Here is a 24,923-nt window from a genome sequence, read left to right as displayed (position 1 = left end):
CAACTCTGTAGGAACAATTAAACGAGAAATGCTCGACAAGCGCTAATAGAAAAGACAAACACAGACGCTGTCAGGCTGCCGTCTTTACTGGGCCTCTGGTGTGCATCCACACAGCTGCCTGCGGGGCCTCTTCCTCCTCCTCCTCCTCCTCACTTTGGTCCCCCAGTGTTTTCTATGTCAACAACCTGAATGTATACAGAGGAAACTTAGCTTTGAGGTGAAATTTGAGACGGACCCAGGTGACATAGCAGAAAGGTTTCTCCTATGATACAGCTCAACAACAAACATCACGTTTGTCTCCACTGACACATAATATTGTCTCATTTTGAGTTTAATATCACATCCATGGAGGGACGGTTCAATATGGCGTCACTTTTCCAAAATATCCCTCTAAGAAATATCTGTTTGTTTCATTTATTAGTAAAAAAAAAAAAAAAAAGCGAAATTTCTCAAATGTCGTCAACACAAGCAACTTTACAAGAATATTAAACCATTAAACAAATATGATTAAACTGCAAATATGACCAGAAGTCAGCTTTCAGTGCCTGACAGTTCTTCGAAATGCAAAGACACGCGCTGCTATTTATTCTGTTAATTTCTGCAGGATTAACATTATTAACAGCTTACACACAAATGATTGCTGCACACAGGAAATCGTTTATTCAACCAACCCATGACTAATAGTCTAGTTCTGTTCTGACTTTGTCCTCCACTGCAGACGATCAATAAGATTAAAGTTTCCAATCTGCATATTACATTAAAAATAATTGTGAAGTGTTATATATTTAAAGGCCCCATGGCATGAAAAATGTGATTTTGGTTATTTTTTCATGCTTGGGGAGGTCTCTGGGCCACGTATGTACTGTCCCATGCATCAAACTGGTCATAAACGGAGAAACACACACCGCCCATTTGTAGGAACATTCTATTTAAGACGAGCAGATAGCACTTCCTCCTTTCTGTGATGTCACACACAAGGTAACTCCGCCCACCGTGACCAGTTGTTATTTTTCAATTTCTATGAATGCAGCTTAGGTTTCAGTTACTTGCCTGTGATTGGCCCGACCACATGCCACTCTAAAACAGTCAGCCAATCAGAGGAGAGGTTCTCATTCTCTCTTCTGATTGGCCAAATGACCTGTGCCTGTTAGAACTCCAGAAAGAGGCAACAGAAAGGGGCAGTAGAAACCATATTAAGCAGATCACAGGTACTCAAAACCAATGATACATCTTGTTAGGGATATCAGCAGGTAAATAAACCCAGAGAAAAGTGCACAGCATGGGGCCTTTAAGAAAAAAAAGTCTTTTCTCTTCCCGTTGTTTCTCACTCATCAGTGTTTATCCTCTCTTGTGACTGTTGCATAGAGACCGAGCGAGAGAGAGAGAGAGAAAGGGAGATACTAGTGGATGAAATTATCATCTGATCTCAGATCTGTAACGTCTGGTGAGCAACAGTCTGGATCACACGTTTGCCTCCAGCTACTTTGCTTTCCACAGCAGAGACGATGCAAACTGTTTTAGAGAAGAGCTGATCAGTGACGCCGTTCATTTTCCATCTCATCGCCTTTAAAAGATTATTTTACAAAATGAGAAAAGTTCACTGGGAGCCTGTTTTACTGTTACAGTCAGAGTTAGAGCTACTGTGAGTGGATGAGATGGATAATCTGCTCTGATAATCAGTGGTATTTTTTGGGGGGGGACATCATATGCTCATCATCACCCCTGTCAGGATAGTAAACATGGTACGGCCCAACGTCGGGGATAAAGCTCTTCATTCACTGGCGAAGGAAACGACCGTGTAAAACAATCATGTAACGCAACTCTTCAAAAACACGCTGCAAAGTGTGACAATGATGAGATGATGAGAATCATTTTTGGAAATGTAGAACTCGTTACAAAAACACAGAAGAGGTCTGCAGAATGAGGAAGTGCACTCACAAAAGGAAGGTGGGCAGCGTGTGTAACAGTAAATCTATTTACTACTCCACTGACAAACAAAACACAGGTACATCTATAATTAGAACGGACTCAACCGCAAAATAAAATATACAATCATCCAGCTGTGTGACTGATGTTTTCTATTGCACATTTATTTTGATTAAGAGTGGTCTTCCTCCCAGGGTAGTCATTAGTTTCTCATTAGCCTGGAGTGAAGGGGATGACCTGCTAGTCTCTTGAGCTTTCCCAGATGGGTGGGAGTGTCTTTACTGATCCCCAACTCCCTTTTTGCATGAACATTCCTATGGTGTGCTGCATGGGATTTTTCCAGATTTAAGTGAACTACCTCGGCAACGGGATTGTGTTTATCCTGTGTGTATGAATGAGACTGCAAACATACATACAGCCTCACCAGTGCGGCCCTTTGTGCTGCTTTGTTGATTATATAACCATTATATATGTAATTGTTGGCACAAACAATGTAGTGATTACATATCTAAGTATAGCATCTAACTTGTAGTGCTATATGAAAGGCCATGGGGTTATTATAATCAAAGGGGATTATTTCCTCAGAAGTATGAATGTGCTCAGCGTATTTCACACAAGGCTACCCATTACATTACAAGATGTAGCCTATAAGATTATAATTATAATTGTATGTAAGAAAGAAGTTGGCCCTTTTTGCTTCAGGGTGGCACAAAGGAAAGAAAAAAAATCTAACTGTTCATCTTCAGGGAAGCAAGAATAAACCCTGGTGCTGTAATAAACTCTTACACAGTTAAAGAGACCCGACCATACTGGTCTACAACAAAGGAAACATTATCTTCAGCTCTCTATGCACGCTGCTCAAGACACAACAAAGTGAGACACAAACCACAAGGCCTGCTGAGTTATTACCTGACTGGTCGCACAAAGTCGTTACAAACATGATTATAATAGACTGTATCTGGTTTTATCTGGTTAAGCATTCAATGGTCACTGAAGTAGTATGTGCAGTCAAAAAGAAAGAATACAAAACGCTCAGTTATGGTGGTATTAAAATGTTTTCTTATCACAGCAGCAGAGTTAACAAAGGGACACAGGAAGAACCTAAATATGTGGTTGATTTCAACAGGGCGGTTTATGTTATCTGACCTTGGTCATGACCCCAGTGTTGTGGGATAAAATATTCATTACCATTCATAACCAACAGTGTAAATATTAAGAAGCAATTTCCACAACTCTTAGACAAGTTGACGATGAGTTCCAGCCCTAAAACATATTCTGCTCCTCTCCCTCTATACACACAGTATAAACTGGCACATTTATTTTTAATGAAGTGTCAGGAGAGATAAATGTTGGAGAACTACAACTGTAACGCAGGTGGAACTTGGCATCACTATATAGTGTTTGTATTGGAAAGTGTGTGTAAGGGCCGGGACCATTGTAGCAGCACAAGAACTAGATGAAGGTAGAAGGTGGTGTTATATTATATTATATTATATTATATTATATTATATTGTATTATATGGGAAATATATGAATGTGAGTGTGGAAATGGTGCCTAATAATGAACCTAATCATGAAAAGAAATCAGAATGACAACCACCTATTATCAAATGAATGCATGTATTTTCAGTGATATATAAACTGCCTCCTGTTCACCGGATGGATGATTCAGAAGCAAAGCGACTGTCAAACCATTCACAAAAACAGGGGGTCTGCGGCGGTTGTTTGCAATGACATTTTTGTATGAGAGGGCCGACTTTGTTTCTCTAGATGACACATTGTTGAAATGTTTTCTGCTGCATTTTTTTTTTTTTACATATCATATTTTATGTTTATATATTTATATGTGGTTTATTTTACCTTATGCTTTTAGGCCCTGCTTATTTGCTCTCATTGTGGTTACGCTCTGTGAGAAATCAACAGGTGACTCTCCTGCAGAGCTAAATAAACAATGTACTCTCATCATCCGCCCTCACACACACACACAAACACACACGCACACACACACACATACACACACCTGCCACAGCTGAAAACCCTTCACCAAGAAAGAGCTTACTGTCATGGTTCAGTCTTCCGTTACACAGCGGAGATATGAACTCCCTTAAAGGTGAAGAAGAAACGCTGGTCAGAAAGTAAATGGAGTTGTTTGCACTCAGCACTGTGGCATGTGACATATCACTGAGCCAGAGACAGAAAGCTACAAAAAAAACAAAAAAAAAACAGCCTGCATCCAAAAATGGGCTGAGAGCCTGCCGTGCTTAGTGTTACATTTAACAAAGCCTCTCAACTAAGTCTCAAACACATGCACGAAAGCGTCGCTGCAAACACTTTTCCTAACCACCTGTGGCTGTTTCTGAGAAACGCACATGAAACGGCACTCACTACTGCACTGAGCCCCGGCAGCACTGCTATCATTACTACACCAAGCCTCCACACGCCCAGGGAGGGCTGCCCTTATAATCCATGTTTATTCTATTGAATTACTACTTATGGCTACATTCTTCCTAAATGACCTCATATCTAAGTAATTACAGCCATGTTAGAGAAAAATGTGAGATATGTGGGGAAGGGAACAGGAGGCGAAGGAAGACAAAGAGGTCACTCGTGCTCTATAGCTGTAAATCCAACTGAGGTCTCTAGAAAAATCCTCATCTAATCTGTCTGGACTTGATCAGCCAGGATGTGCGGCGGCTCTCCTGCATGAGCCTCCGTTGCCGAGGGCTGCCACCACCCTAATATTAGCAAGCATGTGAGCAAGCAACACCACGCTTTCCAGGCAGGCGCTCCGACAACACACAACATCTCATAATAGAGCCGTCTCATTCCAGCAGCTTCTTCGGTTACTCTGAGTAAATCAGACAGTGTTTTTTGATATGTCATTATTTCTGGGATAAAAACAAACTTACAGACACACACGCACGCACGCACGCACACCACCCCACATGCAGCGTTCACATGGTCAATGTGAGTCATGTTTTCCCTTACTTGGGACGCTTCCTCCCTCATAGACGTCACATTAAACAACACACTGTGCTCCACAACTTTTGTCAGATGACTCAATGTTATGTCATCCCAATGCTATTTCAGCTTGAGTCAACTGTTTGGCATTAAGGGTGGCCGGCGAGCTCCAAGGGACCTGCCACTCTGTTATTACTAGAGGTATCATCTTCTATCCTCTGACTCCCAGAAATCCCTGCTTCAGCACAGTAGCCTCTTTTTTTTTTTTTTTTTTGGTCTTAAGACTTACTCACCCTCCACATCCAACCTCAGAGCTTTTGAGAAATGAATGAAATGTGCCATGGCAGAATGAAGAATTGAAAGCTGGGTTCAAATTTGGCATCAAATGATTCACAGAGCTGTTTACTTAGTCACATATTTCCTGATAAATCATCTAAACTTTTAGTGTGTGGGCAAATTTTTTTTTTTTTCCCCCCAACAGCTGTTTGTGTTTGGGCGACTTTAAGAGTTTGGTACACTTTGTTAAATTTAAAACAGGGTTTTGTGGAGAACATGTTTTAGTGGTGCTGTGACACTGGACACATTCAGATGACACAAGATTGAAACATGTTTCTTAAAATGGTTAATGTGTCGTCGTGGTCGACCACATCCACCCTAACACTCACACTCACACACACGCATTCCTTCACACAAAAACTAGAAGTAGACTATTTATATTAGGCCTATTTATAAGACTAACTTCTTACCTACTTGATGACAGGATCTCAAATGATGATATATTGTCTCACTGGCAGCTTGGTACGCAACATTAAATTGTCTTTTCTGGTAGTAAAGATGATGGAAAGAACTGGAAGCAAATAGTGTTTGCGGAAAAAGTAGTAGTAAAAATGTAAATCAACAGCAAATCAACCAAGACTTTCAAAGAGAAGTTTCTAGATTATGAAGAAGATAGTTTTGACACTTGTGGTAACACGGTTTTATTTAGACGAGAACTTAAGTAAGGCCTGCACTGTAATTACCAGCTGTAATAATAAAAATAACAAGTAATACCTCAATAACTCTTGGTAAAAGTTACGTCATGTACTTGAAACACATAATACTGAATCTGATTAATACTCTGTCACACACACACACACACACACACACACACACACACACACACACACACAGTTCCAGTGATTCAGGAAGCAGGTCATGTTTTTCCATACAAAACTAGGAGGTCCTAAGAGCAGCAGCAGCAGTAGAGGGACTTCCTTTGCCGAAGGGGCCAAATTCCACATGGTCCATGACCATTAACCCACCCAGGCTGACTCAGACCCCCCCTGGACCCCAGCAGCCCCACCCCCAACACCCTCTCAACACTCAACATAGTTCGAGGGAAAACCTGGACTTCACAACCAGCTGTTAGGTGCCCCCCTCACCCCCCCGCCCCCCTGCCCACCCTCTTTACAGACGACTTCTAGAAATGTCTGAAGAGGACACAGGTTCTCCTCCTCCTCCTGCTGCAGCAGATATACGCCAGACAAGCGTGAGAGGAAATCATCCGTGGGTCACACTGAATACAAAATACATACAAAGTGGGTGTTTGAGCAAAATCCCTGAACCCACACTGACAAAAAAAAAAGAAAAAGAAAAAATGGCAGCATATACTGACACTCTTCACTGTTTACCTCCCAAATTAAATTCATGGCAACAGCAGGATGCAGACAGCTTGATAATATCTTCTAAGAGACTGCTATAGCAGGCGGCGATGAACTCACTCACCGAGCAGAAATAATGCACTTTCCGTAATTCAAGAATGAGCTTTTGATTGATACGGCTGTCTGCTACTCGGCCTCCTTAGAGCAGGAGCTGCATCTTCACTGCTAAATCTCAGGTTGCAGGTTAAAAACAAACACAAAAAAACACCTCGATGTCTGAGTCTTATCTGACTTCTATATACAAACATGTCTTACATAACTCTGGTATCTTCTGCAACGGCATGTTGTCATTTTAAATTAGAAAGGAGAAGCTTCATACGTAGTTATAAGACTGGTGGTCTGTGTGTCTATATGTGTGTGTGTGTGTGTGTGTGTGTGTGTGTGTGTGTGTGTGTGTGTTATCCGGCTCGATGCTCCCCTACTTCAGGTCAGTGGGGTCACCCGGCTATGGCAAAAAAAAAAGTCTGTGCCACAGCTATCTGATCCCTTTTTAGTTAGTATGCAGTTAATGAGCTTTTTGAACCCTCATTAGACGCAACCCCCCCCTCAATACACACACACACACACACACACACACACACACACACAAGCTTTTCACCCCCACTCTGCAACGTGTGCCAGCCCACTATTGTCTGACAGTGTGGAGACATGCAGCTGCCTGCAGTCTGGTCTCCTGGAAGCCAGAGCCAGCATCAGTAACACACTGACATGGACACACACACACACACACACACACTCACACACACATACACACACAAGGCAAAGGGCAAAGTTTGTCATTCCTTTTGTACAGAGTGTGTGTGTGTGTGTCTGTGTGTGTGTGTGGGCCTTTTCGGAAAAGGAGCTCCTCTCCTTAAGTGACTATTATGAAAGCCTGGAAGGTCAAAGCGCGGCAGGCTGTGTCTGCAGTGTGCTGGAATGCAACCAGGGATAGAGGGAGGTAAACTGTTTACATGCCTTTCATATGTGACACAGATTAGTTTCCAAGTCAGCTGCTAAAAAAAAACAAAAAAAAATAAAACATGATTTATCTCCTAACTTTTATTTTGAAGAATATGCATGACCCTGGCTTCTCCTAACTTACTGGCAGGTTAACCAGCAGCAGCAGCAGCAGCAGCAGCAGCAGCTCGCCTTGGTGGAAGTCCACACCTGAGCACAAAAGTTAATCATCTTTCAATGGACATTTTGTGCTGCTGCTTATTTTACAGTCATTCAACCCCTTAACGGATTTTCTCAGTCTAGTTCACATATTTCTAATGAGATTTGCACCACTTTAGTGGTGGCTCAATGTGCCACCCACCCACCTCCCAGAGAGAAGCACTGCTGCTCCACTGACATTCATATCATAGCCTACAGAGACTAATGTGATTTCTGTGCAACTTTCTCTGCACTGCTTTACATTGTTATTCTACTCTCCTTTCTACTTGATATCTGAAGTTTTTTCTGGCTTGGGCCCTTTGCTTTGCAGTGTCAGTGTGGCAACAACTTTAGCACTGGACTCTGAAATCTGCTACTTTTCCTAGTCTCTGCAGTGCACACCAACTTAATCAAACAGGACAACTCCGGAGCTCCACTCTTTACTTTCCTTTCTCTTTAGACCAGCGGCGATATAAAACTGCAAAGTGGAAGTGGATCAGTCGGAAATCATCGAGTTAAAGTGACAGCTAGCAGATCTCCTCCTCCTCCTCCTGCTGCTGCTGCTGCTCCTTCCCCCCTGTTGAATTCACTAAATAATCCATCCCACCTCAAGCCTATAACATCTTCCTAAAAACGACCCCACTCGGTAAATACTTGTAGGCCTCTCGGTAAAGTAGTGGAGAAGAAAAACAGACCCCGGTGTCCGCTGACTGACGGGGTTCCCGTGTCTGGCCTCTCTCCCCCCTCCTCTCCCTCTCTCTCTCTCTCCCTCCCTTCCCCGGTCTCTCCCTCTGTTTTTCGGGTAAAAAAGCAGAGGAATCAAAGCGAAGCGAGCAAAAGCAGCGGCCGTGGAGCCTTTGAACGCAACTGACCTGGATAAACTGGATAGTCAGGGCTGATTTCCCGACACCGCCGCCTCCGACCACCACCAGCCGATACTTCTCCTGCACCGAGCCGTCCTTCCAGCCTGCCATCGAGGACACTTTGCTGCTGCTGCCGCCGCTGCCGCTGCGCTCGTCGCCGCCGCCGCTGCTGCTGCCGCTGCTGCTGCTGCTGCCCAAACACCAGTGAGCTGCAAACACCCACTTTTTTCTTCTCCTGTAAAGAAAAAAAAAAAAAAAAAAAAAAAAAACTGCCGAGGCCCTGCAGTGAAGACACCGGGGCGCGGAGAAGAGAGAGGCACGGAGAGAGACAGAGCCCGGAGAAGCTGCCAAGAATGACTCGTCGGTGTTATAGTCCGTTTTGTGCACGGGTGGTGGTGGTGGTGGATCAGACTGGAGAGAAGAGGAGGAGGAGGAGGAGGGAGGAGGAGGAGGGGGGGCAGAGAGAGAGAGAGCAGGAGCAGGAGAGAGAGACCGGTGGAGCTACGGGCGCCTGTCCATACGCCTGACCGTGTTTCAGCCTCCTCGACAACACTGCGATGTTCAAGATGTGGATCCGATAGCTAGTAGGAGTGTATATAATCAGTCAGGCGGCCAGTACTGAAGTCTGGCGCTAGGGGCTCTTCTCTTCTGACTGCCTCAACTCAACACCTCCCCTCCCTCTCTATACATACACAGCCTGCCCTCCCTCTCTCTCGTGCGCACGCACGCACACACGCGCACGGCCCTAACCCACCCCTGCAGCCCGGTCATCAGACAGACAGACACCCCCTCTTCTGCAGTCACAGTCACATTCCTGTCCCTAAACACACTCTGCACATACTCTGCTCACTGTAATCACAGCTCGCCTCTCATGTGGTGATAATAAATGTGGCCCCTGCAGCTATTATCAATATTAAAACTATATTAAACAGCTATAGTCTTTAAATATTAGTTTGCCTTCATTTATATCTATGGAGCCCTTTTCTCACTGTTTGCATGATAATTTACTTGTAGTCTATTTACTTACTGAGCTCTTTATCAAATTACACATGATCTTAGAGCTAATAGCTGGTTGCGATTTAAGGTTCCCTTAATGAGGACAGAGTTAGGGAAGAGGACCCTCTCCTACTTAGGGCCTTGGTCTTGGAATGACCTGCAAGTCAGGATGAGGATGGGATCTCTCATCCCTCTTTCTGGCTTTAAACAATCTGTCTCTGAACTATTAGTCACCAGTTGCACCTGTGACTCTTAGCTTTCAAATTGTGTTTCACTGTTGGGGTCTCTTTTATTGTATCAATTATCATTGTCTTTTTGCTACCTTGCTCTGTATGTTCTCACTTGTTTTGATTGATTGTTTTGTAATGCTGCTCTTCCTGACCAGGACATCCTTGGAAAAGAGATTGTTAAATCTCAGTGGATCCTTCCTGGATGAATAAAGGTTAAATAAAAATAAATAAATTAGGAACACTACTATTATTTATCACAGTCATTTCTTCAGATTTTGTTCATTCACTCACAAGTATCCGGTTCAACCACATTCAAAACATGATCTAGTGTTGGGTTTTATCTGATTTTAACTTTGTGACATGTAGAAGATGGTTAACTGTGACCATAAAGTGAAGCACACGGTCAACAACAACAGCCAGACTGGCCGTGGCATTCAAAGTATGATTGTTTGGTATTAAGGGGCCCAATGTGGGCCAAGAAAACATTCCTCACACCATAACTCCACCACCACTATAACCAGGCTGGACTGTTGACACAAGGCAGGTTGGGTGCATGGATTCTTGTGGTCGATGCCAAATCCCGACTCCACCATCTGCTGCCTCAGCAGAAATCCAGACTCATCAGACCAGGCTTTTTAATTTCCCAGTCTTCATCTGTCCTTCTGCCGTCGGAGCTCAACCGTCATCATGTGTTGTGTTTTTTTCTGAGAAGTTTCTCTGCTCACCACAGTTGTAGGGAGTGGTTATCTTTCTTCTGAGTTTACAGAAGCTTGTCAGTTACGTTTCTCCTCCGACCTTTCTCTCTCTCTCATCATCAACAAGGTGTTTCCACCCGCAGAACCACCACACACTGGATGTGTTTTTGTTTTTCACACCATTTTGAGTAAAAACTCCAGAGATTGATGTGTGTGAAAAATCCCAGATGATCATCAGTTTCAGAAATACTCAAACCAACCAGCCTGAAACTGACAAAGTCGCACCACAGACAAAGTCTCAGAAATCACAGTTTTTTCCCCACATTGTTGCTTTTTGAATGAACATTAACTGTGGCTCTTTATCTGTATCTGCCACATAATTAGCTAATTGGATAACTCCATAAATTAGATGCACAGGAATTCCTCACAAAACGCTCAGTAAGTGTATTATAGGGACATAGGAAGGGGATATAATAAGGTAAATCAGAGTTAGATTAAGAAATAATAGTAAACAATAGATACAAACTGAACAAAGTAACACAACAAACCTAATATTGCCATTCTAGAGATCCTCATGGTGATGTCTACAGAGTATTTTGGGTGTGTGTGGTGTCACGATAAGTCGTCACTGGGGTGAAAATAAAGAGATGAACTCTGATCTTCTGTCACTAAGCCGACGTTCAGCCTGAAGAGCAGACACAAGCCAGTTTATCTGAAATGAATGACAGACTTTTACTTCAGTGTGCACAAGCTGAATTATACCATCATGTCAATTACATGTCATGTTTTGACAAATCCTGCTACACTGTTTGACTATGTTGAACACCAGTTAACTGCCTGCTCTGGTAGGCTATGTGTGGCGCCACCTAGTGTCCAAAGAGAGAAACTGGACTCGAGAGGCTGAAGTTGAGTGATCTTCAAAGTCGTGATTAAGAATAGTAAACAAAAACGGACTCAGACATCCGTATTAATCGTTAACAGGAAATCTACAGTACTGACATGGCTGCTCAGGCTTTAGGACCACCCAAGTGGGTTTAAAGTACAGAGGAGAAGAGTGTTTTTGTAGTTTAGAGAGCTATGAAAAAAAGAAAATTACTGGAGCAATTCTTTCAATGACATTCAGATATCTATAAAAACAAAAGAAATACAGTATTACACAGATTCCTTAGAAGATGAAAAGCAGAAGTTGTTTTGACATGGGACTTGATATAAAATATATTAACAGCACCATAAATTCACCGTCCTACTGTCACAGTAAAAAAAAAAAAAATCCCTATACAAACACAGGTCATTATAAAATGTAACAGCAATGCTTTGTCGGGAAGAATACCGTCTATGTGATGCTGTGCCAAAATAGAAAAAAAAATCAGGACAAAAAACACAGGGTGTGAAAAAGCTTAAAAGCTCAAATTATGGGGTTTCCCTGCCATTGTAACGGATATGAATAATATCTTTCCTCAATCCAGAGAACACAGCAGTTTGGCAGCGACACTCCCGTCAGGCGGTCGACTGTTTACTTTTGGAGCTGAAGGTCTGACCTCAAACTCACCTTCAGCCTTTATCTAAACCCCAGAGAGGCAGATTTCACAGATACTGTAAATGCTTGACCAGGGTTGTGACCTTTTAATCTGGCATATTCCCAGAAATGTCCCTTTAGTTATAAATTATAAAGAGGAGGAGGTGCAGGTGGAGTAGGTAGGTAGGTCTGTGCCAACACTAATCCATCTCCATCTCATTATCACGGTGCCAGCGTAAAAAAAAAAAAGAAAAGAAAGAAAACTGCAGATGGCTTTGAAAGTACCTTTGAAATGAAGATATTATCCTGGGTTAAAGACACTGCCTATGATACATATGTGTTTTTGAGTCCCCGTGATGTCATTTGATGTCACTTTCTGCCAGAACAAATACCAATCAGCTTCACGCTGGGCAACATATCACTAAAAGGCATCTGAGGAATTCTAATTAGAGCCCAGAGCTATGAAGCTGGACACAGCAGGAGCTCCAGGCAGGAGTCCTTTCACTTTGAGACACAATCACCTTTAGATAACAGTAGCATACTCTTTTTGAAACCACTTCCCAAAGATCTAATAATACAGCACAACTTTCCAGGGGATATTGCTCAAATAGGGGCTGTTCATAGCAGTTGGTGTTACCCTTCAAACTGCTTTTTAATGAGGGATATTAGATGTAAAGTTTTAAAAAGGCACATGAATGTATTTCCTGCTAAACTGAAATTATGAGAACAAAAGAAAAATAAGTATACGGTGGTGAAAAATGTCCAACATTGCAATAAGAGATCTCAGTGACCACAGCATGAGTCATTAAGACTTCCTTCTTTTAATACATATGTTTATTGAAAAGAAACAGGACAGGGGACATGACTGAGATGTAGTTTTTTTAGACAGAAGTGATGTGTGTAAAAAAAAAAAAAAAAAGTAAAGAAGAAGACACAAACAGCACGGTAGCAACTGACCACATGAAGTTCTTAACTTGCTGTGATGAAGAGGCTGTAAAACGGGTGATACAAGAGAACAGCAGGCGACTTTTAGAAAGTCAGAGGGATCAGCTGGGTCAGAGTTGTCTCAGACATTTGTCTTCTTCTGGGAGAGGTTGATCTTGTCACCGAGGCTCAAGGCCATCCCCTGTGTGAAGAAGGAGACAGGATTTATTACAAAAGACTCTATATAATAATAATAATAACAGATTGGATACATCCAGGTAATGATTCCTCTTCCATTCAGTCCGATGATTCTTCCGATGAGATATCAGGTTAAAATGTTATCGTTTTCCAAAAGATGAAGCGGTGGCTCTGCTTGAGTTGAGGGCAAATAAATTCAAACCGAGCCTTTACTTTAAGGTGCAGCAGCTGTGACCCACCTGACTTTTGGCTCTAATGCGTATGTGTCCGTTGACAGGTGCCTCGGGCCCCAGGTGGATGGGCTTCTCGATGCTGACATTAGCCAGGGCGTCTTCTCCAAAGATAGAACGAGCATAAAGGTTGGCAGCCATGAAGCCGCAGAAGCCAGACAGCGCCTGGTTTAACAGAGCGAGAGGAAAAACATGTTGAGAATGAAATATTGCACAACAACAGTATCCGCTCTTATTGAACCACTGCAAAGGCTATACGTGGTTTTTCCCTAAATTAACCATCAGTGAAGTCTTAGCTGCTAATTTCATTCAAATTAATAAGTCCCGACAACCTGCTGTATCTTCTTTCTCATACCAACCTTAGAACCCAATATTGTTGTACCTCCCAATCTCAGTTGTGTATACTTTTTCGTGGGCCCAGAATATGGAATTTATTACCTGCACATTTTTTAAACTTATCTTTACAACAATTTAGGAGAGCACTAAAGTCACTCCTGCTAACCAGTCAATACTTTCCACATGGTCTGCCTATCTAAACTGGGATTATTATTATTTTTTTATCATATGTTTATCAAGCTTTTGTATTGCATTGTACAATTTTAAATCATGTTAAACCATGTTTGTATTTATTATGTATGAACGGTTTTTGTACTTCACAAATGTATGCTCATTAGCTTAGAACTGTAGTTGGAGAATGCCACCCCACAAGCCCCTGGAGGTTTTTTTGGGGGCATTTCTCCTTCACATTGTCTTGGATTTTATATGTTATATCTTTTTTAACTTTTTGATATGTGAAATAAACAAACAAACAAACAAACCTTCTCTGGAGTGAGACACTTCATGTTGGTCGACTTGAGGATGTGTTGGAGGTATTCGTTCAGATCAGTGATATTGGTGTTAACCGTCACCTACGACAAACAGAGACCATTTAGGAACCCAATCAATTTTTTGCAATTTCATATTTTATAAAAAATATTGTTGATTTGTTGAAGGCAAATCCCTTTAAAATAGAATTAACATGTTAGAATTACTTTCATAGAATAGCTACAAAGCAGAAAGACCAAGTTTACCTTGTTTTCCCATTCAAACTCTGCCCACATCTGTCTGAACTCTGCGTCGGTGCAGGAGGCTGGCTGGATGTAGTCCATGATGTCAATGTGGATGTCGCTGAGGACGACGCAGTTTCTGTCGCTAGCAGCTCCCGACACATCGTAGACTGTAACCAAAGAATCAAACATCCCAAACCATGAGAAAAACGTGCTCTGATTAAAAATCGGACTATTCTCATATAGTCAATGGGATGAATCTTAATTGACCTAGTTCTGATTGACTGGGTGCAGGAAAACTATTCCTACACCACAGGAAGCGAAACATTGCTTACACCATTAGATAAAAGACAGGAAGTCCAAAGTATGGGAGTATTTCAGAAGGGCATTCTCAGAAAGTGACGTGCAAACTCTGTGGGCAAATATTCACCCATCATTTGTCAACTTGTCAAAATACAAGCATGGGTTTGGTGAAGTAAATCACCTTGCTTATTGCACGTTTGTGCATTTCTCCCTGTATTGTGTTGGTTGTTATGAGTTCTTACATAGCGCAATGTTATCAAATATATTTTTAAAAAACTGCTTTGCCCCTGAAATATGAAACTGAAATGTTTAACAAATAGCTACAAAACAGTTGGGAGAATCTTTGATTGGCATTTTTTTTTTTGACGTTACAAAAAGTAAAACACACACAACATGACTAAAGTGATATGAAAAATACACGTTTCTTACCAATGTTGCCGAATATAATGCCGTTTTCAGTAGAAGCCACCTTGACATTGGCCTTGATGTTTGCAAAATCGTGAGGAGCCAGAGTTAAAGGTGAAGGTTTCTCAACCAACTTGAGATCACCTGTGGAGAGGTTAAAACTCAGTTTAATGAAAATGCGCACACAGATGTGACGGCCATGAACCTGCAGCACATTCGTCTAAGTGCGGTGAGAGATAAAGCGGACTAACCTAAAGTGGCCAGCTCCAGGGTGCAGTTCTGGAGAGTATCACTGGTTTGGTTGACCACCAGCACATCCAACACGATGTCATACTGGTTGACGTGAACGTAGGCTTCAGCATACACTGGGTCCGAGAAGCCTGTGAGCTGAGTCACCTGGATGTGACAGAAAGGAATCACACTTAATAACCACTTATAAAAATGCAAATATTATTCACAGTAAAAAAAAATGAAGGGTTTTTGTCATTCATTTGTGTAGCACTACAGCTGCATGACAAGGACTTAAAAAGGATTCATAGCTCTTTGTCCTTTCATCAAAATGAATTATATTCATGGCGAAAGACATTGTCCTCTGAAGAAGATTTAACTCTAAGGTCTGAAAACATTCATGCATTATAATTCTAACAATGAGAAAATAATCGAACCAAAAAAATATAATCATTCTTATTCTGTGTCTGAGCGGAGATGACATTTACAACCAAACTACCGTACTTTTCGGACTATAAGCCGCTACTTTTTTCACCCGCCCCGGTGTCCCAGCTCTTGTCTCTGCACACCGCAACACAAACGCGCTTCCGTAACCCGTAATCTTTTGTTTATGACGGTTAATACTACACAAACACACACGCCATAACATTGTATATATTATGTAACGTTAACCACCGCTCCATAAATTGATTTTTCGCCGGCTTCATTGTAAACAAATGCACATGGGTGAGAGGAGCGAAACCAAAACAGTGGAAAAGCGAGTGGACTTACATAGTTCCCTACTGTCTTTCTGTGTAAATAATATCTCATGTTACAATATGAAAACCTGCGGCTTATATTCAAGTGCGGCCTATATACTGTACAAAATGTATTTTCTTTTCAAATTTAGCTGATGCGGCTTATATTCAGGTGCGCTCAATAGTCCGAAAATGACGGTATGTCTCCCACTTTGTCTCTAGTTGTCTTGACTCCTGCAGGCCTGTACCTTGTTGAGTTTGGAAGCCAGGGGGTCGGCAGCCTCTTTCCTCTGAGTGTTGCCCATAGCGGCCAGCAGACTGAGCTGGAACTGGTCCTCCTTGGAAGTCATTTCATTTTTGGCTGTGAGCTGCATGAAGGAGATGGGGTCGTCCGCCTGCACCGTTACATTACGTTTCTCAGACTCTTTCTGTGGACGCAAAGTGAAACGTGTGGTTATTTTAGGAGCATGGGGCCAATAACACAAAACATACTATACTATTTCTGTACATAAGGAAATGACAGCTGCGTGTAAAACAATTCAATTAACACCAAACTTTACTTGTGATGAGGCCACAGCTGTGCACGGGTGTCAGGAGGTTAACTATCCTCTCACTAAACTGTCATTACCTTCTGTGACAGCTTCTCCTCCTCCAGTCTGACTGTCAGCATATGTGACAGGGATTTGCGGCACTCCTTGTTGAAAATGTCATTCATAAGTGGCGAGCACTCTGACAGGACCTTCAGGCACAGCGAGATGCGGTCCACATCATCGTCTGTAATTGGCTTCTTGGGCAGCGAGGACTTGCCCAGGTGCAGCACAGTGACCATGATCAGCATGGACTCTGCAACAAACGACTGAGGAGGAGGAGGAGGAGGAGGAGGAAGAGGAGGAGGGAGGGGCAGCACGAGAGCAGGGATTAGAGAAACGTGGCAGGTGGTTAATCGACTTCTTAGAAAGGTGTTGTCTTCTCAGTGAGTGTGACGACAGGACGGTGTCTTACGTTTTGTTTCTTTTTGTCTTGAACGATTGCAACATAGCGCAAGGCCACTTTGGTTAGTGTCGTGGCCAGGGACGCTGCCACGTAGAAGTCTCCATCCATCAGGAAGCCTCTGAGAGGAGGTCTGCAACAACAGAGTCAGTGTTTACTGAGTGTGTTCTGGATGGTGAAAATACACTATTAACCCTCAGGTGACCCTTCAGCCTTTTTCAGTTTTTACCCCTGGACAAAAATTTCAACTTATAGTAAGAGACATTTAGACATCAGTTACTCCCAACATTTTTGTGATACATATAAGGCTGGATCTTGACCTATCATAAAAATCACTTTTGACATGGGTTACAAAATGTTTTAACCCCTTCCTGGCCAGTTGTTGTTGCAGCAACAACACATGAGTTCTCTATTTTCATTGATTTAAAAAAATATTTTTTTTTAAAATTTTTTATTCTTTATTCCAGTCTGTATTATATTCTGAAGGTTTTTTTTGTGCATTGTTGATATATCATTCATACAACATTTTATTCATACAAATATGGCGAAATATGAGCAAAAACGCGACTAAAATTGATGCAGGCAAACCGGAGTTACACCATGGCGAGGCGGCGCTCGGGATAGCGACAACGCTAACCTATGGGGGCACAACAAACACTCAAAAAACAATCAAATATCTATGGTAGTGTGTGATGATTTCTTTACAAAAATAAACGGTTGAGCAGTGCAGTGGTAATGTCCAAAATATCTCCGAGTCCGACGACTGTTTATTTTTGTAAAGAAATCATCACAACAAGGAAAAAGTGTCTGTTTCTGTGGCGGGGAGAGCAGGCGCTCTGCGATCGGATAGTAATGTCTTTCCAGGACGTTTCAGAGTTCGGCTATCTGAGGTGAGTGGCTACATGCAAAAACACAAAGTTTATACTGTTTATACTGTACACTATGAGTTCAGTGGTGTGTCGTAAGGATTCAAGTCATGTACCATAGATATTTGATTGTTTTTTGAGTGTTGAGTGTTGTCAATTTAAGTCATGATTTTTGCTCCCCCCAACACTGGGTGACCATCAGGAAAACGATTTAGGGGTTAAAAAATGGCCGTAATTCTCCTTTAATACTTTAGTTATACTGAACCTCCTCCACACAGAGCAATGTTTACCTGTCCTCCTCTTTCTTGGAGGGCCTGGAGGAGCTCAGGGCGCTCTGCGTCACGTAGGTGCCCATCTCCGTCACCAGCTTCTGGGCCGGAGCTGCACTCACTTCATCCTCTGGCTTCACCTCCCCCGTCTCCTTCTTTATCTCATTTTCTACAATCGGGATCTGTCCAAGTTAAAACACACACACACACACACACAGATCAGATATTTGTGATAATCATATTTAAGTTGGGACTAACTGGACTGTTGACACGACAACAACGCGAATAAACAAACATACCTCTCCCAAAGACCTGCGTACTTCTGTCATCACACTCTGGATGTCATCCTTGGTGCTGCAGTATTCTCCCAGGATCCACAGCGCTCCCCTGTAGATCCTACAGAAACATGAACGTGGAGACAAAGGTCACAAACATGACTAAAGTACAAGATTACAACATGATGTTCAAATAGCTGCAATCAGGCGTCAGTTTTATTCCTCATATAAGGTAACGGCTGATAAAATTCAAGTTATCCTGTTTCGTTATGTATTACATCACTGTGCCTCTCGAGCCACTTAACCTCTATTATTTTTGATAAAAACGAGTTCCCAACAGATGATGCAATAAACTGAAATCGGATAATCAGCTCCATTTATGACTCTAAATCAAACAGGCTGCTTTTATAACCATTACAAGAGAAAACGAAAAGATTATTCCTGGCTCTGCATAATAAACCGCCGAACGTGCTTACTTGACAGTTTTGATGGCGTGAAAGACTTCCAGCATCTTCTCAATGATGAGGGGTCTCAAGCTGTCAAATCTCTGAATGGCCTCCCGCACAAACTCCAGCACATCGGCAGCAGCCGCCTCATTAGTGTCACTTAGGAACTCCATCAGCTGTAAACCAAGCCAACACACAGACACTGCTTCATATATTCTTATTATAACTATGTATAAACCAACATTTGGGTTTCTGTCGAACGCCTATAAACACATAAAACATTTCAGGAGAATCTTCTTTACAATGTATAGAAATAATAGGAGGCTCACCACAGGTATGACGTTGGCCGCCATGTCAGGGAAGCGGACGCTGCACGAGTGGAGAGTGCGCACCAACAGCTGCCTGTACTTGTCAGTGTCTTCATGTTCTGTCACGTTGTTTGTCTTGATCACCTCTTTCTTCAAAACAATCACCAACTGGAAAACAAACAGATGTCACTGATTTTTGCAATCTATTTTCCATTCTTTTCTCTGTTTATGCTAGAAAAGCAACAACAAACATATGGCTATCGTGTCCGTGCCACCGACCTCTTCCACGTTGCGAGACGAGACCAGGTCCAGAGCCAGCTGCAAGGTCTTCTTCCTGACTTCCAGGTCGGGGGTGCTGAGAACACGCAGGATGTCCATCACAAGGTCCTGGATTAAAAAGCATTGATGACAATTAATTTTAGTCTGAACAGAGTTGATTGTAAAATATGACGTTTACCAGATGCTTTCTGTTTTCTATTCTGTATATTTTTTAAGTACAGCTTGTTTAGGTTTAATTGGTGAAAGGTCTGTTTATTATTTTCAATAGGGCTTAAATTTTGGCTAAAATCTTTTTAATAATACATGTTTTGATAAAGAAGGCAATGGTCTTTACGGCTAATAAGAAGGACAAAACCAGTGGTTCCCAACCTTATTTGGCTCGTGATCCCATTTTGACATCACAAATTTTTGGCGACCCATCAATCAAGATGCACCAGCTCAGATATTTTTATATGCTGCATTTTACTTGAACTCGATTTATGTATATATGAGAAAGTGAAAGTATAGATGCAGTTGTTTAAGATTGTGTGTGGTGTTTTTAATCATAATTTTAAAAAGAACAATAATTAGTTTAAATAAAATATCAGTATTTTTTTAAAAATCAATTACTAGACATTTCAGGCGACCCCATTTGAATTCCAGGCGACCCCACGTGGGGTCCCGACCCCAAGGTTGAAATTCACTGGACTCAACACAGACGTAATTCAAAGTACCTGGAGTACACGCTCGTGGGTCGGATGCTCCTTGAGTTCAATCAACCGATCAAGAACAATCAGCTTCACATTGTTGTCGCTCTCCTTGATGATCAAATCAATGTAGCACTGGGCAGCAGCCTGGAGTCACAAAGAATAAATAAATAAGACATCGCTGCCATTAGGTCAAATGTAGTACAATATCAGCGCTGTCTAAACAGGATAGTATATGGCTCTTGGTGATGTACCTTGATGGCTGTGGGAGCACTGGAGAGAGTTACAAGTGTGCCGGCGGCCTCGTACTTGACAGCAGGGCTGGACGACTGCAGCAGGTTGTAGATGCAGCGGATGAAGCGAGCGCGCTCAGAGGGGTTAGCATGGCAAACCTGACGAAGAGCAAACACACCAAGAGTTAACACACTAATGCAGCTCTTCAAGTGGAAAACTGTTGTCCTGTAAAGCTTCAATTAGACTAGTTATTTTTTTGGGGGGGGATTTTTTTTTAACATATCTTTACAAACATTTCAAATGTCACAGATATGGCATAAACAAATTAATAGGAGAAACAGATGGGTAGGACGAAGGAAAAAAATCTGAAAAAATAAAAATAAAACTCTCATCTTAGAACTTTAAGGCAGCCCCCACCCCTGGCACCCCTCATGCTTCATACACATTCAAACTAAATCATACATAAATACAATTACATGCTTCAATTAGACTGGTTAAGGCTTCGACTCACTTTGTAAATCAGCTCCACGATGACCAACTGAAGGATGTCACCAAACGTGTGAACCTGGTCGATACATGTGCTGAGGTAATCCAGAGCTCGATCCTGTTTGATGTAGATATGACAACCACATGATGTAGGTTAGGCTTCTGTGACAGGTACTATATTGGTTTTGGTGGCACTGGATTGTAGAAAAGGTTAGAAAAGAGCGCTCAGCTACAGACCTGATCGGCATGAATCAGCATCATGAAAGCGTTTCTCTTACAGCTGGCATCTTTCTCATTGACAAGGAAATCGTGGATCAACTCTGGAGCGTCGGGGATGAGATGTTCAAAGTTCCTACACAAAAGGGAAAATCAGCATCAGCTGCTTGTCGTTCACTTAATGAATGAATGGAGGCGCAAAATCCTGAACTGTCTGTACCTGTAGATGGTGTAGATGGCCAGGACGGCGTTACGGCGCACGTAGCTGTGGCGGTGCTCCAGGCAGGCCCGGATGGCTGGCATGAGGGGCTCGAGCAGCTCGGACTCCTTCAGTTTGCACAGGAAACGCAGAGTGGAGCCACGGATGAACTCGTTGGGATGCTGGAGATCCTGAAAATCGAAAAATAAATATTTGTGAGACCAACATTTTAGTGGTTATAGTGTTACTACAGCTTTTGGACCAAATATTTGTGAATGCTGATCAATGTTCCCTCTAATTTTCAATTTTCCTGAGCAGAAATTCAACTCCCCTGATGACCTGCTTGAGTGACTGTGAGCGACTGTGAGCGAAAGCTCAAGTGTACACAGTACGTCTACATGCTGGTGCTATGGCCTCACCTCTCCAACTCCAAATATCAATACAATTGGCTATTACTATAATGATTAATAACAGATTATTTTGACAACATTACCTAGGCTACTCCATATCTAGGTCAGTTACAGTTAATGATAACAAAATACAATATTGTTTTGGCAAAATAGATTTTGCATGCATTGCCATATGAACAATATGAAAAAAATAACTACATCAAGTTGGTGTCATCAAGTCTTGGCACAGAAGCATTCTTGATATGAACAGTAATAATAATTCTCAAGCAAAAACTTAAATCGTAGTTGCACTACAGACCACATTTAAGGTCATAAATTTCACAATTTGAAGCGCACATTAGGGAGAAATAAACAGTAAACTAGTCAGGGGTATTTGAGTGTGCAACTTTTTTTGTCTTCTGGGCAAAGAGGTGGGGAGCAGTGTGCAATTGCACAGTAAAACACCTTAGAGGGAACAGTGATGCTGATTCACATTTAGGAGTGAGACAACCCTGCAAAATTGTTCAGCTACCCATTCAAATGTGCATCTCACTCATCTCACTTCATATCAGTTAGCTAAGCTTACCTTTCTGTAGGCGTCACAGACCAGGATCATCTCCTGAAGCAGCTTGCCATCTGGAGTCGTTTTGGGGACAATCTCCCAGAAAACCAGCAGCAGTTTCTTGATGGTGTGATCCTGAAGCGGCAGCACGAAGCGGATGATGGTCATCAGGAGTCCAGGCAACTTCTCACCGTTCAGGATCATGATGATGACCTTCTTCAGAGCTTCCGTCTTTGCCTTGATCTCCCCCTTTTCTGTAGAAAGACGATTATTATAATCTTTTCAACTGTTTTTTTTTTCAGAGAATTTGTTGAATCATTTGTTTTTTATGCCAATAATATGAACTCCCTTCAGTAACTTGTCAGCTAAGAAGACTTAACACTGGCCACAGAATATTTACCTAGGTCAGTCTTCAGGCTGACTTCGGAGGGCGGCTCCGAGTCAGACGCGACATTGATCAGAGTGTAACAAACGTTCTCTGCAGCCGTCATTTTGCTGCTGGGCCTGTATCCGTTTCAGAGAATCCCAATGAATGTTGCTTTCAGGATAACACCTGTGGGAGAGAGAGGAGGAGATTTAAGAAATGGTGGAAAAAAACATTTACACAGATGCATAAATACACAGGCAGCGAATGTGCTCTGTAACTACAAAGACAGCCACATAGACTGAACCAAGTGAATCTGAATAAAATGGGGCCGGACAGATCTTAACATCAGCATTTCAAAACCCAGAGCAGTCATCGAGATGCCACTGACAGGTCTTACTTTTAGGTAAGGTAAATACCTATCCTTTTCTTAGATTAAACTTCAAAGTCTGCAGCACATTGGCTCATTGTTAAACACAGTCTCTTAGGTTTGTCTGAATAATTATTTCATGGTCTCCTTAAAGAAACACATGTCAGGTGAAATGCAAACTCTAAATAGTTGAGAATGTGTTGTCCATGTCTGTGTTTGTCTTGTTACAACAGGTGAAACAGCAGCATGACACTTTGCCATTTTAACTCTAATATGAAGTTGCCTCAGTAATTTCTTACAGTCTTGTATGACCATGGTGATTTACTGCATTTATTTATTATAATCATTACAAGTGTTTCAATGTGCCATATTAATGCATGACTGTTGCAGATTTGAGAATATGTGAACCCATCCTTTAAACTCAGAAGATTACTTTGCAAAACTGTGAACAATGCATGTAAACAAACTTCTACCATAATGTGACATAATGTGTCTGTTTATTCTGTTCTGTTCCACTGGGTCAACACATTTGAAAATGATTTGTTTATATCGACACTGAAGTGAATTATGTAACGGAAAGGTTTTTATATTCATTTTATACATCACTTCATTCATTCTCTCCTATAGTTTTCTTAGAAAAGTTGGATGATTAACAAATGATTAAGTTGGAAAATTATATTTTCTGTATTAAGCTTTGATGTCAATTTATTCCTGATATTACATCTGACACTTCAGCACTTCTGTTTAAATACAGGTATACCTCCACTCAAGAGCAACTCAATGGGAAATTCAATACTTTACACAAGGCCACAACATCCATTTGACCTATGCACTTACATCTTACTTTAGGGATTAAGGTCTTACACACAAACCCCAATGAATAATATCTAAAACACTGTAAAATCATTTCCCAACAGCTTATGCATATTCATCTTAAATAATTAATGTTTTTTGGTTAATCAAATAGCTATACTGTTTTGCTACCTTTTGATACTGAAAGAACGTTTTCCTGATCATACTTACGTGTTTATGCCTAAGTTTCATTTCTATTTCAGGACTTGCAAGTATAATAGAGCATTTTACATTGTGGTTATAGTTTATTTTCAGTTCAGGATGAAGGTTATGTTTACATAATACCGGATATCATCCTGTACTTTCTGTTGATTTTGATCGTGAAAACTATGCTGTTGTCAGTAGCAGTGACTGTAACACCGAAAAAATATAGCATAAGTTGATAAAAACAATAATAATAGTGTTATATTTGCAGCAGGTTAAGACATAGTGACACGCAGCGTTAGCACCATCGGCACAACACTGCAGCTACTGTCAGCGATAAAAGCCTCGATGGCGTTTCTTGTGTTAGCAACATCAGCTGTGCGACAAAACCTGATTAAAACCCAAAACATCAGTAACGTGGTCGATTATTTTAAAGATTATGTGAACTTTGTTTAAACGAAATATATCAATGCTAACTAACTTAATGGCAGCTAGCGGTAGCTTAGCTTCAATGAAATGGAGGACAGTCACCTTAGCTAGCTGTCTTAGCTGTGTTACCACCGCGGCTGAGGAAATTATTAACACATCGTTGTTTGTTGATTAAAACAAAGATACATAATTTACCTATTGCACGACTCTTATCCTCCGAAGTGGCCTTCGATATCCAGTTTATGGATATTCACATCTGTAAAAAGAAACGCTCCCTTCCTTCGTGAGCTGTCTCTCGCCACCACTTCCTAGTGACGTGGAAGATTACTTTCTGAGCCACATCACTGCTACCGTGCGCCGGAAGGGTCAAACACCGGAAAACGCAAGAAAATAAAACAAACACAAAACTTTCAATACTTATACTTTAAAAAAAAAATATATATATATATATATACGGAAAATAG

The 24,923-nt window shown here is 41.7% G+C and overlaps 2 protein-coding genes across 2 annotated transcripts in view; both read right to left on the bottom strand.

The window, feature by feature from the left end:
- The window catches only part of rras2 (RAS related 2), a 30,281-nt gene extending 21,021 nt beyond the window's left edge, over positions 1–9,260 (bottom strand). The window contains exon 1 of the mRNA XM_083995678.1: positions 8,597–9,260. Within this exon, the coding sequence (XP_083851804.1) occupies positions 8,597–8,698 (102 nt within the window). The 5' untranslated portion in view covers positions 8,699–9,260. The remainder of the gene's footprint in view (positions 1–8,596) is intronic.
- Positions 9,261–12,878: 3,618 nt separating this feature from the next.
- Positions 12,879–24,792, bottom strand: copb1 (COPI coat complex subunit beta 1). Its single transcript, XM_084001661.1, has 22 exons — positions 24,655–24,792; positions 22,701–22,853; positions 22,325–22,554; positions 21,371–21,540; positions 21,172–21,286; positions 20,960–21,052; positions 20,469–20,606; positions 20,242–20,361; positions 19,529–19,636; positions 19,271–19,417; positions 18,972–19,117; positions 18,520–18,616; positions 18,242–18,402; positions 17,098–17,218; positions 16,724–16,951; positions 16,344–16,523; positions 15,382–15,526; positions 15,155–15,274; positions 14,447–14,592; positions 14,195–14,284; positions 13,386–13,541; positions 12,879–13,150 (listed from the first exon to the last, which is right to left on the bottom strand). Exons 2-22 carry the CDS (start codon positions 22,789–22,791, stop codon positions 13,091–13,093), a joined length of 2,862 nt encoding a protein of 953 aa, XP_083857787.1. The 5' UTR covers positions 22,792–22,853; positions 24,655–24,792; the 3' UTR covers positions 12,879–13,090.
- Positions 24,793–24,923: the final 131 nt, after the last annotated feature.

The sequence above is a fragment of the Trachurus trachurus genome, assembly GCF_905171665.1.
Source record: "Trachurus trachurus genome assembly, chromosome: 3".
NCBI lineage: Eukaryota > Metazoa > Chordata > Actinopteri > Carangiformes > Carangidae > Trachurus > Trachurus trachurus.
This window is presented reverse-complemented; position numbering and strand designations above follow the sequence as displayed.